Source organism: Phyllobates terribilis, unplaced genomic scaffold (genome assembly GCF_046119375.1).
Source record: "Phyllobates terribilis strain yellow unplaced genomic scaffold, ASM4611937v1 Scaffold_2__4_contigs__length_985480577, whole genome shotgun sequence".
NCBI lineage: Eukaryota > Metazoa > Chordata > Amphibia > Anura > Dendrobatidae > Phyllobates > Phyllobates terribilis.
In genome coordinates, this window is record NW_027362762.1 from 976089331 (window position 1) to 976105274 (window position 15944).

Here is a 15944-nt window from a genome sequence, read left to right on the forward strand (position 1 = left end):
TTTTAATTCCTATTTTGCATCTGTTTTCTCTCAGAAAGAAAATGTAACATCAACTGATCTTCACTGTCCTTTTAAAGGAATAGAGGAATCCAAGTTATCTGTAAACAGAAAGATTGTGAGGGAATATTTAGCTAACATAAATGAGTTCAAGTCTCCAGGTCCAGATGAATTACACCCCAGAGTACTGAAGGAGATCGTAGAAGAAATTTTAGAACCACTCTCCATAATCTTTGAAAATTCTTGGAGAACAGGAGAAGTCCCAGAAGACTGGAGAAGAGCAAATGTTGTTCCTATCTTCAAAAAGGGGAAGAAGGTGGACCCAGGGAACTATAGGCCGGTGAGTCTGACTTCTATACCAGGAAAGATCTTTGAACAAATTATTAAACAACATGTATGTAAGTACATGGATAAGAATGAAGTGATTAACCAGAGTCAGCATGGGTTTGTAACTAACAAGTCATGTCAGACTAACTTAATTTCCTTCTATGACAGAATCACTGACTGGGTGGATCAGGGAAATGCTGTAGATATAGTATATCTTGACTTCAGCAAAGCATTTGACAAAGTATCTCACACCATCCTTATTGAAAAAATGACCAAGTATGCAATGGACCAGGCAACTGTTAGGTGGATTCATAACTGGCTTAGTGATCGGACTCAAAGGGTGGTTGTAAATGGCTTCACATCCAGCTGGATGAATGTCTCAAGTGGGGTACCACAGGGCTCCGTCCTGGGACCTGTATTGTTCAACATCTTTATCAATGATTTAGATGAAGGAATTGAGGGTAAACTGATTAAATTTGCTGATGACACAAAGCTAGGAGGGATAGCTAATACTAGAGAAGAGAGAGAGAGGATTCACAAAGACCTAAATAAACTGGAGCAGTGGGCAGCAACCAACAGAATGGTTTTTAACAGGGAAAAATGCAAAGTACTACATCTGGGCAATAAAAATGAAAAAAGCATATACAGAATGGGAGGAACAGAGCTAAGCAACAGTACATGTGAAAAAGACTTAGGTATACTAATAGATCATAGACTGAACATGAGTCAACAGTGTGATGCAGCAGCAAAAAAGGCAAATACAATTCTGGGATGTATTAACAGAAGCATACAGTCTAGATCACGTGAAGTCATTATCGGTCTTTACTCCTCTTTGGTCAGACCTCATCTGGAATACTGTGTACAGTTTTGGGCACCACATTTTAAAAAAGACATAGACAAACTGGAGCAAGTTCAGAGAAGAGCGACCAGAATGGTGACTGGTCTGCAAACCATGTCCTATGAGGAACGGTTGCAGGATTTGGGAATGTTTAGCTTGCAAAAAAGAAGACTGAGAGGAGACTTAATAGCTGTCTACAAATATGTCAAGGGCTGTCACATTGTAGAAGGATCATCCTTATTCTCATTTGCACAAGGAAAGACTAGAAGCAATGGGATGAAACTAAATGGGAGGAGACACAGATTAGATATTAGAAAAAACTTTTTGACAGTTAGGGTGATTAATGAGTGGAACAGGCTGCCACGAGAGGTGGTGAGTTCCCCTTCAATGGACGTCTTCAAACAGAGGCTGGACAGACATCTGTCTGAGATGGTTTAGTGAATCCTGCTTTGAGCAGGGGGTTGGACCAGATGACCCAGGAGGTCCCTTCCAACTCTACCATTCTATGATTCTATGATTCTGTGATGATGGAGGTGACGGGCGGTCACCAGATACTGATGATGGAGGTGAGGGGCTGTCACCAGATACTGAAGATGGAGGTGACGGGCGGTCACCAGATACTGATGATGGAGGTGACGGGCGGTCACCGGATACTGATGATGGAGGTGACGGGCGGTCACCAGATACTGATGATGGAGATGACGGGCGGTCACCAGATACTGATGATGGAGACGACGGGCAGTCACCAGATACTGATGATGGAGGTGACGGGCGGTCACCAGATACTGATGATGGAGGTGACGGGCGGTCACCAGATACTGATGATGGAGGTGAGGGGCTGTCACCAGATACTGATGATGGAGGTGACTGGCGGTCACCAGATACTGATGATGGAGGTGAGGGGCTGTCACCAGATACTGATGATGGAGGTGACGGGCGGTCACCAGATACTGATGATGGAGCTGACGGGCGGTCACCAGATACTGATGATGGAGGTGACGGGCGGTCACCAGATACTGATGATGGAGACGACGGGCGGTCACCAGATACTGATGATGGAGGTGACGGGCGGTCACCAGATACTGATGATGGAGGTGACGGGCGGTCACCAGATACTGATGATGGACACGACGGGCGGTCACCAGATACTGATGATGGAGGTGACGGGCGGTCACCAGATACTGATGATGGAGGTGACGGCCGGTCACCAGATACTGATGATGGAGGTGATGGGCGGTCACCAGATACTGATGATGGAGGTGACGGGCGGTCACCAGATACTGATGATGGAGACGACGGGCGGTCACCAGATACTGATGATGGAGGTGACGGGCGGTCACCAGATACTGATGATGGAGACGACGGGCGGTCTCCAGATACTGATGATGGAGACGACGGGCGGTCACCAGAAACTGATAATGGAGGTGACGGGCGGTCACCAGATACTGATGATGGAGGTGACGGGCGGTCACCAGATACTGATGATGGAGGTGACGGGCGGTAACCAGATACTGATGATGGAGGTGAGGGGCTGTCACCAGATACTCATGATGGAGGTGACGGGCGGTCACCAGATACTGATGATGGAGGTGAGGGGCTGTCACCAGATACTGATGATGGAGGTGACGGGCGGTCACCAGATACTGATGATGGAGGTGACGGGCGGTCACCAGATACTGATGATGGAGACGACGGGCGGTCACCAGATACTGATGATGGAGGTGACGGGCGGTCACCAGATACTGATGATGGAGGTGACGGGCGGTCACCAGATACTGATGATGGACACGATGGGCGGTCACCAGATACTGATGATGGAGGTGACGGGCGGTCACCAGATACTGATGATGGAGGTGACGGCCGGTCACCAGATACTGATGATGGAGGTGATGGGCGGTCACCAGATACTGATGATGGAGGTGACGGGCGGTCACCAGATACTGATGATGGAGACGACGGGCGGTCACCAGATACTGATGATGGAGGTGACGGGCGGTCACCAGATACTGATGATGGAGACGACGGGCGGTCACCAGATACTGATGATGGAGACGACGGGCGGTCTCCAGATACTGATGATGGAGACGACGGGCGGTCACCAGAAACTGATAATGGAGGTGACGGGCGGTCACCAGATACTGATGATGGAGACGACGTGCGGTCACCAGATACTGATGATGGAGACGACGGGCGGTCTCCAGATACTGATGATGGAGGTGAGGGGCTGTCACCAGATACTGATGATGGAGGCGACGGGCGGTCACCAGATACTGATGATGGAGGTGACGGGCGGTCACCAGATACTGATGATGGAGGTGACGGGCGGTCACCAGATACTGATGATGGAGGTGAGGGGCTGTCACCAGATACTGATGATGGAGGCGACGGGCGGTCACCGGATACTGATGATGGAGGTGACGGGCGGTCACCAGATACTGATGATGGAGGTGAGGGGCTGTCACCAGATACTGATGATGGAGGCGACAGGTGGTCACCAGATACTGATGATGGAGGTGACGGGCGGTCACCGGATACTGATGATGGAAGTGACGGGCGGTCACCAGATACTGATGATGGAGGTGAGGGTCTGTCACCAGATACTGATGATGGAGGCGACGGGTGGTCACCAGATACTGATGATGGAGATGACGGGTGGTCACCAGATACTGAAGCTGGAGGTGACGGCCGGTCACCAGATACTGATGATGGAGATGATGGGCGGTCACCAGATACTGATGCTGGAGGTGACGGCCGGTCACCAGATACTGATGATGGAGGTGAGGGGCTGCCACCAGATACTGATGATGGAGGTGACGGGCGGTCACCGGATACTGATGATGGAGGTGACGGGCGGTCACCAGATACTGATGATGGAGGTGAGGGGCTGTCACCAGATACTGATGATGGAGGCGACAGGTGGTCACCAGATACTGATGATGGAGGTGACGGGCGGTCACCGGATACTGATGATGGAGGTGACGGGCGGTCACCAGATACTGATGATGGAGGTGAGGGGCTGTCACCAGATACTGATGATGGAGGCGACGGGTGGTCACCAGATACTGATGATGGAGATGACGGGCGGTCACCAGATACTGATGCTGGAGGTGACGGCCGGTCACCAGTTACTGATGCTGGAGGTGACGGCCGGTCACCAGATACTGATGATGGAGGTGACGGGCGGTCACCGGATACTGATGATGGAGGTGACGGGCGGTCACCAGATACTGATGATGGAGGTGAGGGGCTGTCACCAGATACTGATGATGGAGGCGACAGGCGGTCACCAGATACTGATGATGGAGGTGACGGGCGGTCACCGGATACTGATGATGGAGGTGACGGGCGGTCACCAGATACTGATGATGGAGGTGAGGGGCTGTCACCAGATACTGATGATGGAGGCGACGGGTGGTCACCAGATACTGATGATGGAGATGACGGGCGGTCACCAGATATTGATGCTGGAAGCGACGGGCGGTTACCAGATACTGATGATGGAGGTGACGGGCGGTCACCAGATACTGATGCTGGAGGTGACGGGTGGTCACCAGATACTGATGCTGGAGGTGACGGGCGGTCACCAGATACTGATGATGGAGGCGACGGGCGGTCACCAGATGCTGATGATGGAGGTGATGGGCGGTCACAGATACTGATGGAGGTCACGGATGGTCACCAGATACTGATGATGGAGGCCACGGGTGGTCACCAGATACTGATGATGGAGGCGACGGGCGTTCACCAGATACTGATGATGGAGGTGACGGGCGATCCGATCACCAGATACTGACGATGGAGGTGACAGGTGGTCACCAGATATTGATGATGGAGGTGACGGGCGGTCACCAGATACTGATGATGGAGGTGACGGGTGGTCACCAGATACTGATGATGGAAGTGAGAGGCTGTCACCAGATACTGATGATGGAGGCGACGGGTGGTCACCAGATACTGATGATGGAGATGACGGGCGGTCACCAGATACTGATGCTGGAGGCGACGGGCAGTTACCAGATACTGATGATGGAGGTGACGGGCGGTCACCAGATACTGATGCTGGAGGTGACGGGCGGTCACCAGATACTGATGATGGAGGTGACGGGCGGTCACCAGATACTGATGATGGACACGACGGGCGGTCACCAGATACTGATGATGGAGGTGACGGGTGGTCACCAGATACTGATGATGGAGGTGACGGCCGGTCACCAGATACTGATGATGGAGGTGATGGGCGGTCACCAGATACTGATGATGGAGGTGACGGGCGGTCACCAGATACTGATGATGGAGGTGACGGGCGGTCACCAGATACTGATGATGGACACGACGGGCGGTCACCAGATACTGATGATGGAGGTGACGGGCGGTCACCAGATACTGATGATGGAGGTGACGGCCGGTCACCAGATACTGATGATGGAGGTGATGGGCGGTCACCAGATACTGATGATGGAGGTGACGGGCGGTCACCAGATACTGATGATGGAGACGACGGGCGGTCACCAGATACTGATGATGGAGGTGACGGGCGGTCACCAGATACTGATGATGGAGACGACGGGCGGTCTCCAGATACTGATGATGGAGACGACGGGCGGTCACCAGATACTGATGATGGAGGTGACGGGCGGTCACCAGATACTGATGATGGAGGTGAGGGGCTGTCACCAGATACTGATGATGGAGGCGACGGGCGGTCACCGGATACTGATGATGGAGGTGACGGGCGGTCACCAGATACTGATGATGGAGGTGAGGGGCTGTCACCAGATACTGATGATGGAGGCGACAGGTGGTCACCAGATACTGATGATGGAGGTGACGGGCGGTCACCGGATACTGATGATGGAAGTGACGGGCGGTCACCAGATACTGATGATGGAGGTGAGGGGCTGTCACCAGATACTGATGATGGAGGCGACGGGTGGTCACCAGATACTGATGATGGAGATGACGGGTGGTCACCAGATACTGAAGCTGGAGGTGACGGCCGGTCACCAGATACTGATGATGGAGATGACGGGCGGTCACCAGATACTGATGCTGGAGGTGACGGCCGGTCACCAGATACTGATGATGGAGGTGAGGGGCTGCCACCAGATACTGATGATGGAGGTGACGGGCGGTCACCGGATACTGATGATGGAGGTGACGGGCGGTCACCAGATACTGATGATGGAGGTGAGGGGCTGTCACCAGATACTGATGATGGAGGCGACAGGTGGTCACCAGATACTGTTGATGGAGGTGACGGGCGGTCACCGGATACTGATGATGGAGGTGACGGGCGGTCACCAGATACTGATGATGGAGGTGAGGGGCTGTCACCAGATACTGATGATGGAGGCGACGGGTGGTCACCAGATACTGATGATGGAGATGACGGGCGGTCACCAGATACTGATGCTGGAGGTGACGGCCGGTCACCAGTTACTGATGCTGGAGGTGATGGCCGGTCACCAGATACTGATGATGGAGGTGAGGGGCTGCCACCAGATACTGATGATGGAGGTGACGGGCGGTCACCGGATACTGATGATGGAGGTGACGGGCGGTCACCAGATACTGATGATGGAGGTGAGGGGCTGTCACCAGATACTGATGATGGAGGCGACAGGCGGTCACCAGATACTGATGATGGAGGTGACGGGCGGTCACCGGATACTGATGATGGAGGTGACGGGCGGTCACCAGATACTGATGATGGAGGTGAGGGGCTGTCACCAGATACTGATGATGGAGGCGACGGGTGGTCACCAGATACTGATGATGGAGATGACGGGCGGTCACCAGATACTGATGCTGGAGGCGACGGGCTGTTACCAGATACTGATGATGGAGGTGACGGGCGGTCACCAGATACTGATGCTGGAGGTGACGGGTGGTCACCAGATACTGATGCTGGAGGTGACGGGCGGTCACCAGATACTGATGATGGAGGCGACGGGCGGTCACCAGATGCTGATGATGGAGGTGATGGGCGGTCACAGATACTGATGGAGGTCACGGGTGGTCACCAGATACTGATGATGGAGGCCACGGGTGGTCACCAGATACTGATGATGGAGGCGACGGGCGTTCACCAGATACTGATGATGGAGGTGACGGGCGATCCGATCACCAGATACTGACGATGGAGGTGACAGGTGGTCACCAGATATTGATGATGGAGGTGACGGGCGGTCACCAGATACTGATGATGGAGGTGACGGGTGGTCACCAGATACTGATGATGGAAGTGAGGGGCTGTCACCAGATACTGATGATGGAGGCGACGGGTGGTCACCAGATACTGATGATGGAGATGACGGGCGGTCACCAGATACTGATGCTGGAGGCGACGGGCGGTTACCAGATACTGATGATGGAGGTGACGGGCGGTCACCAGATACTGATGCTGGAGGTGACGGGCGGTCACCAGATACTGATGATGGAGGTGACGGGCGGTCACCAGATACTGATGATGGACACGACGGGCGGTCACCAGATACTGATGATGGAGGTGACGGGCGGTCACCAGATACTGATGATGGAGGTGACGGCCGGTCACCAGATACTGATGATGGAGGTGATGGGCGGTCACCAGATACTGATGATGGAGGTGACGGGCGGTCACCAGATACTGATGATGGAGGTGACGGGCGGTCACCAGATACTGATGATGGACACGACGGGCGGTCACCAGATACTGATGATGGAGGTGACGGGCGGTCACCAGATACTGATGATGGAGGTGACGGCCGGTCACCAGATACTGATGATGGAGGTGATGGGCGGTCACCAGATACTGATGATGGAGGTGACGGGCGGTCACCAGATACTGATGATGGAGACGACGGGCGGTCACCAGATACTGATGATGGAGGTGACGGGCGGTCACCAGATACTGATGATGGAGACGACGGGCGGTCTCCAGATACTGATGATGGAGACGACGGGCGGTCACCAGAAACTGATAATGGAGGTGACGGGCGGTCACCAGATACTGATGATGGAGGTGACGGGCGGTCACCAGATACTGATGATGGAGGTGACGGGCGGTCACCAGATACTGATGATGGAGGTGAGGGGCTGTCACCAGATACTGATGATGGAGGCGACGGGCGGTCACCGGATACTGATGATGGAGGTGACGGGCGGTCACCAGATACTGATGATGGAGGTGAGGGGCTGTCACCAGATACTGATGATGGAGGTGACGGGCGGTCACCAGATACTGATGATGGAGGTGAGGGGCTGTCACCAGATACTGATGATGGAGGTGACGGGCGGTCACCAGATACTGATGATGGAGGTGACGGGCGGTCACCAGATACTGATGATGGAGGTGACGGGCGGTCACCAGATACTGATGATGGAGACGACGGGCGGTCACCAGATAGTGATGATGGAGGTGACGGGCGGTCACCAGATACTGATGATGGAGGTGACGGGCGGTCACCAGATACTGATGATGGAGACGACGGGCGATCCGATCACCAGATACTGACGATGGAGGTGACAGTTGGTCACCAGATATTGATGATGGAGGTGACGGGCGGTCACCAGATACTGATGATGGAGGTGACGGGCGGTCACCAGATACTGATGATGGAGGTGACGGGCGGTCACCAGATACTGATGATGGAGGTGAAGGGTGGTCACCAGATACTGATGATGGAGGCGATGGGCGGTCACCAGATACTGATGATGGAGGTGACGGGCGGTCACCAGATACTGATGATGGAGGTGACGGGCGGTCACCAGATATTGATGATGGAGGTGACGGGCGGTCACCAGATACTGATGATGGAGGTGACGGGCGGTCACCAGATACTGATGATGGAGGTGACGGGCGGTCACCAGATACTGATGATGGAGGTGAGGGGTGGTCACCAGATACTGATGATGGAGGTGACGGGCAGTCACCATTTCTCATTATTACACATAATTTATGGATATCTATGGTGATTTCTTTCCTGTGTGGATTGGACGGGTTGTTACTGACATCTGGGGAGAATTTCATGTCAATAGCACCTTTACCAATAGATTTACTTAGAGAATTGGTGACGAGTTCAATACTCTTTGATTTTATACAAAATTCAAGTTGATGAAGTTGATCACTAAAAGAAAACAGCGATTCGTATGTTTCCAATAAACATCTGAAATGAACGGAGTCCGTGATCATCACCCGATGTTCAGCATGAAAACGAATGATAAGATGCAAAGAACGAAAACATGACGTAGAAGTGAAGCCAAAATTACAAAAAGGCATCTAAAGACTGACAACAGGATACAGGGTGACGTAATAAACCGAGAGAGGGAGGTGAAATATCCGGGCAGATGGAGACTGGTGGTAGAGGACCTCAGTGTTCACAGTGTGGGAGATGGGGCAGCAATGGAGACTGGTGGTAGAGGACCTCAGTGTTCACAGTGTGGGAGATGGGGCAGCCACTAGATAGCCCATAGGACTAGCAGCATAGCGACAGGTTACCCGTGATGTGGAGTAAATAGTGCTGCCCATAGTGTGCCTGTGTAGTGACAGGAGCGTGCGTGCTGTGGGTGTCAGGAGTAGGAGTGTGACAGGTGAAGCCTAAATCATGTCCATCCGTAAGAGACAAGGCGTCTGGCGTTTATACAGCGGCGTGGTGCGCTGAAACCGGAAGTGTGCCGAATAGTCCCACCCCAAAGGAGTGCGTCACGTGGTGGTGGCGCTGAGGGTCGTCGTGTATGTGACGTGTACACGCCTTGCTGTGGGCGGAGTTAACTCGTCACATGGGTCTCCAGGGTTGAGTCGGTTGTAGAGAACGTGCATGCGCCATGTCGAAACCAGGGGAGTGTGTGATAGACAGTGAAGCTGTATGACGTATGGAGGTTATGGAGGGCTGCCTGACTGGTGTAGAAAGTTTTGATTGTCTATCACACACTGATTCGACATGGCGCCTGCGCGGGCTTTGCACACTCCCGTCACATTGCGAGGAGATGGGCACAATGCAGGTGTATTGAGTGAGGCCGTAGTGCCTGCGTGGGCTTTGCACACTCCCGTCACATTGCGAGGGGATGGGCACAATGCAGCTGTATTGAGCGAGGCCATAGCGCCTGCGCGGGCTATGCACACTCCCGTCACATTGCGAGGAGATGGGCACAATGCAGGTGTATTGAGCGAGGCCGTAGCGCCTGCGCGGGCTTTGCACACTCCCGTCACATTGTGAGGAGATGGACACAATGCAGGTGTATTGAGCGAGGCCATAGCGCCTGCGCGGGCTTTGCACACTCCCGTCACATTGCGAGGGGATGGGCACAATGCAGGTGTATTGAGCGAGGCCGTAGCGCCTGCGCGGGCTTTGCACACTCCCGTCACATTGCGAGGAGATGGGCACAATGCAGGTCTATTGGGCGAGGCCGTAGCGCCTGCGCGGGCTTTGCACACTCCCATCACATTGCGAGGAGATGGACACAATGCAGGTGTATTGAGCGAGGCCGTAGCGCCTGCACGGGCTTTGCACACTCCCGTCACATTGCGAGGAGATGGACACAATGCAGGTGTATTGAGCGAGGCCGTAGTGCCTGTGTGGGCTTTGCACACTCCCGTCACATTGCGAGGGGATGGGCACAATGCAGGTGTATTGAGCGAGGCCGTAGCGCCTGTGCGGGCTTTGCACACTCCCGTCACATTCCGAGGAGATGGGCACAATGCAGGTGTATTGAGCGAGGCCGTAGCGCCTGCGCGGGCTTTGCACACTCCCGTCACATTGCGAGGAGATGGGCACAATGCAGGTGTATTGAGCGAGGCAGTAGCGCCTGCGCGGGCTTTGCACACTCCCGTCACATTGTGAGGAGATGGACACAATGCAGGTGTATTGAGCGAGGCCGTAGCGCCTGCGCGGGCTTTGCACACTCCCGTCACATTGCGAGGGGATGGGCACAATGCAGGTGTATTGAGCGAGGCCGTAGCGCCTGCGCGGGCTTTGCACACTCCCGTCACATTGCGAGGGGATGGGCACAATGCAGGTGTATTGAGCGAGGCTGTAGCGCCTGCACGGGCTTTGCACACTCCCGTCACATTGCGAGGAGATGGGCACAATGCAGGTGTATTGAGCGAGGCCGTAGCGCCTGCGCGGGCTTTGCACACTCCCGTCACATTCGGAGGAGATGGGCACAATGCAGGAGTATTGAGCGAGGCCGTAGCGCCTGCGTGGGCTTTGCACACTCCCGTCACATTCCGAGGAGATGGGCACAATGCAGGTGTATTGAGCGAGGCCGTAGCGCTTGCGCGGGCTTTGCACACTCCCGTCACATTGCGAGGAGATGGGCACAATGCAGGTGTATTGAGCGAGGCCGTAGCGCCTGCGCGGGCTTTGCACACTCCCGTCACATTCCGAGGAGATGGGCACAATGCAGGTGTATTGAGCGAGGCCGTAGCGCCTGCGCGGGCTTTGCACACTCCCGTCACATTCTGAGGAGAATGGGCACAATGCAGGTGTATTGAGCGAGGCCGTAGCGCCTGCGCGGGCTTTGCACACTCCCGTCACATTCCGAGGAGATGGGCACAATGCAGGTGTATTGCGCGAGGCCGTAGCGCCTGCGCGGGCTTTGCACACTCCCGTCACATTCCGAGGAGATGGGCACAATGCAGGTGTATTGAGCGAGGCCGTAGCGCCTGCGCGGGCTTTGCACACTCCCGTCACATTCCGAGGAGATGGGCACAATGCAGGTGTATTGAGCGAGGCCGTAGCGCCTGCGCGGGCTTTGCACACTCCCGTCACATTCCGAGGAGATGGGCACAATGCAGGTGTATTGAGCGAGGCCGTAGCGCCTGCGCGGGCTTTGCACACTCCCGTCACATTCCGAGGAGATGGGCACAATGCAGGTGTATTGAGCGAGGCCGTAGCGCCTGCGCGGGCTTTGCACACTCCCGTCACATTCCGAGGAGATGAGCACAATGCAGGTGTATTGAGCGAGGCCGTAGCGCCTGCGCGGGCTTTGCACACTCCCGTCACATTCCGAGGAGATGGGCACAATGCAGGTGTATTGAGCGAGGCCGTAGCGCCTGCGCGGGCTTTGCACACTCCCGTCACATTCCGAGGAGATGGGCACAATGCAGGTGTATTGAGCGAGGCCGTAGCGCCTGCGCGGGCTTTGCACACTCCCATCACATTCTGAGGAGATGGGCACAATGCAGGTGTATTGAGCGAGGCCGTAGCGCCTGCGCGGGCTTTGCACACTCCCGTCACATTGCGAGGGGATGGGCACAATGCAGGTGTATTGAGCGAGGCTGTAGCGCCTGCACGGGCTTTGCAAACTCCCGTCACATTGCGAGGAGATGGGCACAATGCAGGTGTATTGAGCGAGGCCGTAGCGCCTGCGCGGGCTTTACACACTCCCGTCACATTCCGAGGAGATGGGCACAATGCAGGTGTATTGAGCGAGGCCGTAGCGCTTGCGCGGGCTTTGCACACTCCCGTCACATTGCGAGGAGATGGGCACAATGCAGGTGTATTGAGCGAGGCCGTAGCGCCTGCGCGGGCTTTGCACACTCCCGTCACATTCCGAGGAGATGGGCACAATGCAGGTGTATTGAGCGAGGCCGTAGCGCCTGCGCGGGCTTTGCACACTCCCGTCACATTCCGAGGAGATGGGCACAATGCAGGTGTATTGAGCGAGGCCGTAGCGCTTGCGCGGGCTTTGCACACTCCCGTCACATTGCGAGGAGATGGGCACAATGCAGGTGTATTGAGCGAGGCCGTAGCGCCTGCGCAGGCTTTGCACACTCCCGTCACATTGCGAGGAGATGGGCACAATGCAGGTGTATTGAGCGAGGCCGTAGCGCCTGCGCAGGCTTTGCACACTCCCGTCACATTGCGAGGAGATGGGCACAATGCAGGTGTATTGAGCGAGGCCGTAGCGCCTGCACAGGCTTTGCACACTCCCGTCACATTGCGAGGAGATGGGCACAATGCAGGTGTATTGAGCGAGGCCGTAGCGCCTGCGCGGGCTTTGCACACTCCCGTCACATTCCGATGAGATGGGCACAATGTAGGTGTATTGAGCGAGGCCGTAGCGCCTGCGCGGGCTTTGCACACTCCCGTCACATTCCGAGGAGATGGGCACAATGCAGGTGTATTGAGTGAGGCCGTAGCGCCTGCGCGGGCTTTGCACACTCCCGTCACATTCTGAGGAGATGGGCACAATGCAGGTGTATTGAGCGAGGCCGTAGCGCCTGCGCGGGCTTTGCACACTCCCGTCACATTCCGAGGAGATGGGCACAATGCAGGTGTATTGAGTGAGGCCGGAAACAGTCAACATGGAAAGTGGCGGGAGTGTGTCCTGACAGTGTGCGGTGCGTGCGAGGATCACAAGTCTGCAGTCACACACAGACACTGCAGACTTGTAGCCTGAGGCCGGACAACCCCTTTAATTGATATAATTTATTATCCGGGGACATGAAGGTGGGGACGTCTGTGAGATCCACCAGCGACAGTCTCAGGAGGGTCCCTGTCCAGTCTCTTCTCTTGGTTTCATGTCTCTTGTTATTGATGTATCTATATTTTGCATTTATTCTTTCTTTTTATCGCCCCCCGTCCGCGGCAGGACTCCGCTTCCACCCTCCATCCAGGGCCGCTGAGTATTCCAGCCATTACTCAGTGATACTTTTATAGCGGAGCGACGTCTGTGCGTTCACCTGGATGGAATGTGAAAAACCCATTAAAGGTGATTGTTTTTGTGCTTTAAAATAAATTATAATAAAAATATTTCTAAGACTTCAGAATGATACAGCGACAGAGACCACGTGTGTTACATCTTATATCAGTATGGAGTTGATGATGGATCCTTATCCAAAGAGCAGCGAGTTACTTCCGGGATTTGACCGATATGAATTCTTCTCATTGTGTCCTGTGAGTCATAGAGCGCTGTGCACACACGATCTGTGTGAGTCATTGTGTGAGTCATAGAGCGCTGTGCACACACGATCTGTGTGAGTCATTGTGTGAGTCATAGAGCGCTGTGCACACACGATCTGTGTGAGAAACCTCTGAGGATTATTTGATCAAGAGGATTATCAGACAAGCCAGGACAATAAGGAGAAGGAAAGCAATAAAGTGAAGCCGCATCAGAAGAGTACGGAAACCACCTGTAATACTGCACGTAGGAACAACACAGAAACCGAAAACCTATGAAAATATTAATATTCTACACCAGTCACTAGAGTGCAATGGGCCCTGGAGCAAAATTTTGACGTGGCCCCCCCCCAGCATGTTGGTCACATGTATGGACCCTTGTAGCGTTCTGAATCCTATAAAGACATAAGAGTCCCCCCCCAATATGTGTTAATGCCCCCCATTATATAGTAATGACCCTCATCCTGGGCCACTTCCAGGTATATTTGTCCCCCATCCTGGATACCTTTCTGGTATATACAGTGGCATGTAAAAGTTTGTGCCTCCCTAGTCAAAATTCCTGTTATTGTGAACAGTTCAGCAAGTTGAAGATGAAATGATCTAAAAGGCCTAAAGTTACAGATGATACATTTCCTTTGTACTTTACGCAAAAAAAAAAATATATATATATTATCATCTTTTACATTTTAACTATTACAAAAAGGAAAATGGGGCGATGCAAAAGTTTGGGCACCCTTGGAGATTTGTGTGCTCAGATAACTTTGACCAAGGTTTCAGACCTTATTTAGCCTGTTAGGGTCATGGTTTGTTCACTATCATCGTTAGGAAAGGCTGGTGATGCAAATTTCACAGCTTTATAAAAACCTCCTCCAACCTGGTGCCAAAAAACAGCCGCCGTGGGGTCTTCTAAGCAGCTGCCGAGCACTGAGAATGGTGGAGGCCACAAAGCAGGCGAAGGCTATAAGACGATGGCAAAGCATTTTCAAGTTGCCCTTTCCTCAGTTCGAAATATAATTAAGAAATGTCATTTACCAGGAACAGTGGAGGTCAAGATAAGGTCTGGAAGACCAAGCAAAATCTCAGTGAGAGCTGCTGGTAGGATTGCTAGAGAGGCAAATCAGAACCCCCGCTTGACTACAAAAGACCTTCAGAAAGATTTAGCAGACTCTGGAGTTGTGGTACATTATTCTACAGTTCAGAGACACCTGCACAAATATGGCCTTCGTGGAAGAGTCATCAGAAGAAAACCTCTCCTGCGTCCTCACCATAAAATTCAGCATCAGAAGTTGTCTTCGCCATGGAATGTGGGACGTTCTGAAACGTTATACCTGTTCCAAATTGAATTGTAAAATCCAAGTATGTACAAGAGAAAGTCACGTAGACACACACACTTATGTATCTAAGCAGAACTCTGTTTATTACAGCATCGGTCAGGGTTTATATAGGTTTTTACTGGACCTACATTGCAGCAATATTACTGGCACAGCTTTATGTCTACAAATGTGCTGGCATTAGCATATATACGTGTCAATGGCTAAAGTTAATAACATCTACACCCACCTGAAGACTTTAGGTGTGATTCTACTTTTTTACGTTCTCTTTCCTATGTTATCTTTCAATCCCGTTAGACAAAGAAATTCCTGAGACTCCTTATCGCAAAACAGTCACACTCCATTTTGGAAAGCAAGGAGATGTATGTAGAATAACCAAAATGGAGTCAAGATAGATAAATAAATCCTGTTCTCACAGAAGTGTGCAAAAGAACATCTAAACAAGCCTGATGCATTTTGGACACAAGTCCTGTGGATCAATGAGGTTAAAATAGAACTCTTTGGTCACAATGATCAAAGGTATGTGTGGAGAAAAAAGGGCACATAATTTCAGTAAAAGAACATCCC

General features: G+C 53.0%; 1 protein-coding gene across 3 annotated transcripts in view; it reads right to left on the reverse strand.

The window, feature by feature from the left end:
• Positions 1-13636: 13636 nt before the first annotated feature.
• The window catches only part of LOC141241266 (lymphocyte function-associated antigen 3-like), a 98964-nt gene continuing 96656 nt past the window's right edge, over positions 13637-15944 (reverse strand). For 2 of the 3 annotated variants that reach the window (XM_073668745.1, XM_073668742.1), the window contains one exon: positions 13637-13829. In XM_073668745.1, the coding sequence (XP_073524846.1) occupies positions 13801-13829 (29 nt within the window). In that variant the 3' untranslated portion in view covers positions 13637-13800. The remainder of the gene's footprint in view (positions 13830-15944) is intronic. The other variant, XM_073668744.1, reaches the window with a different exon arrangement.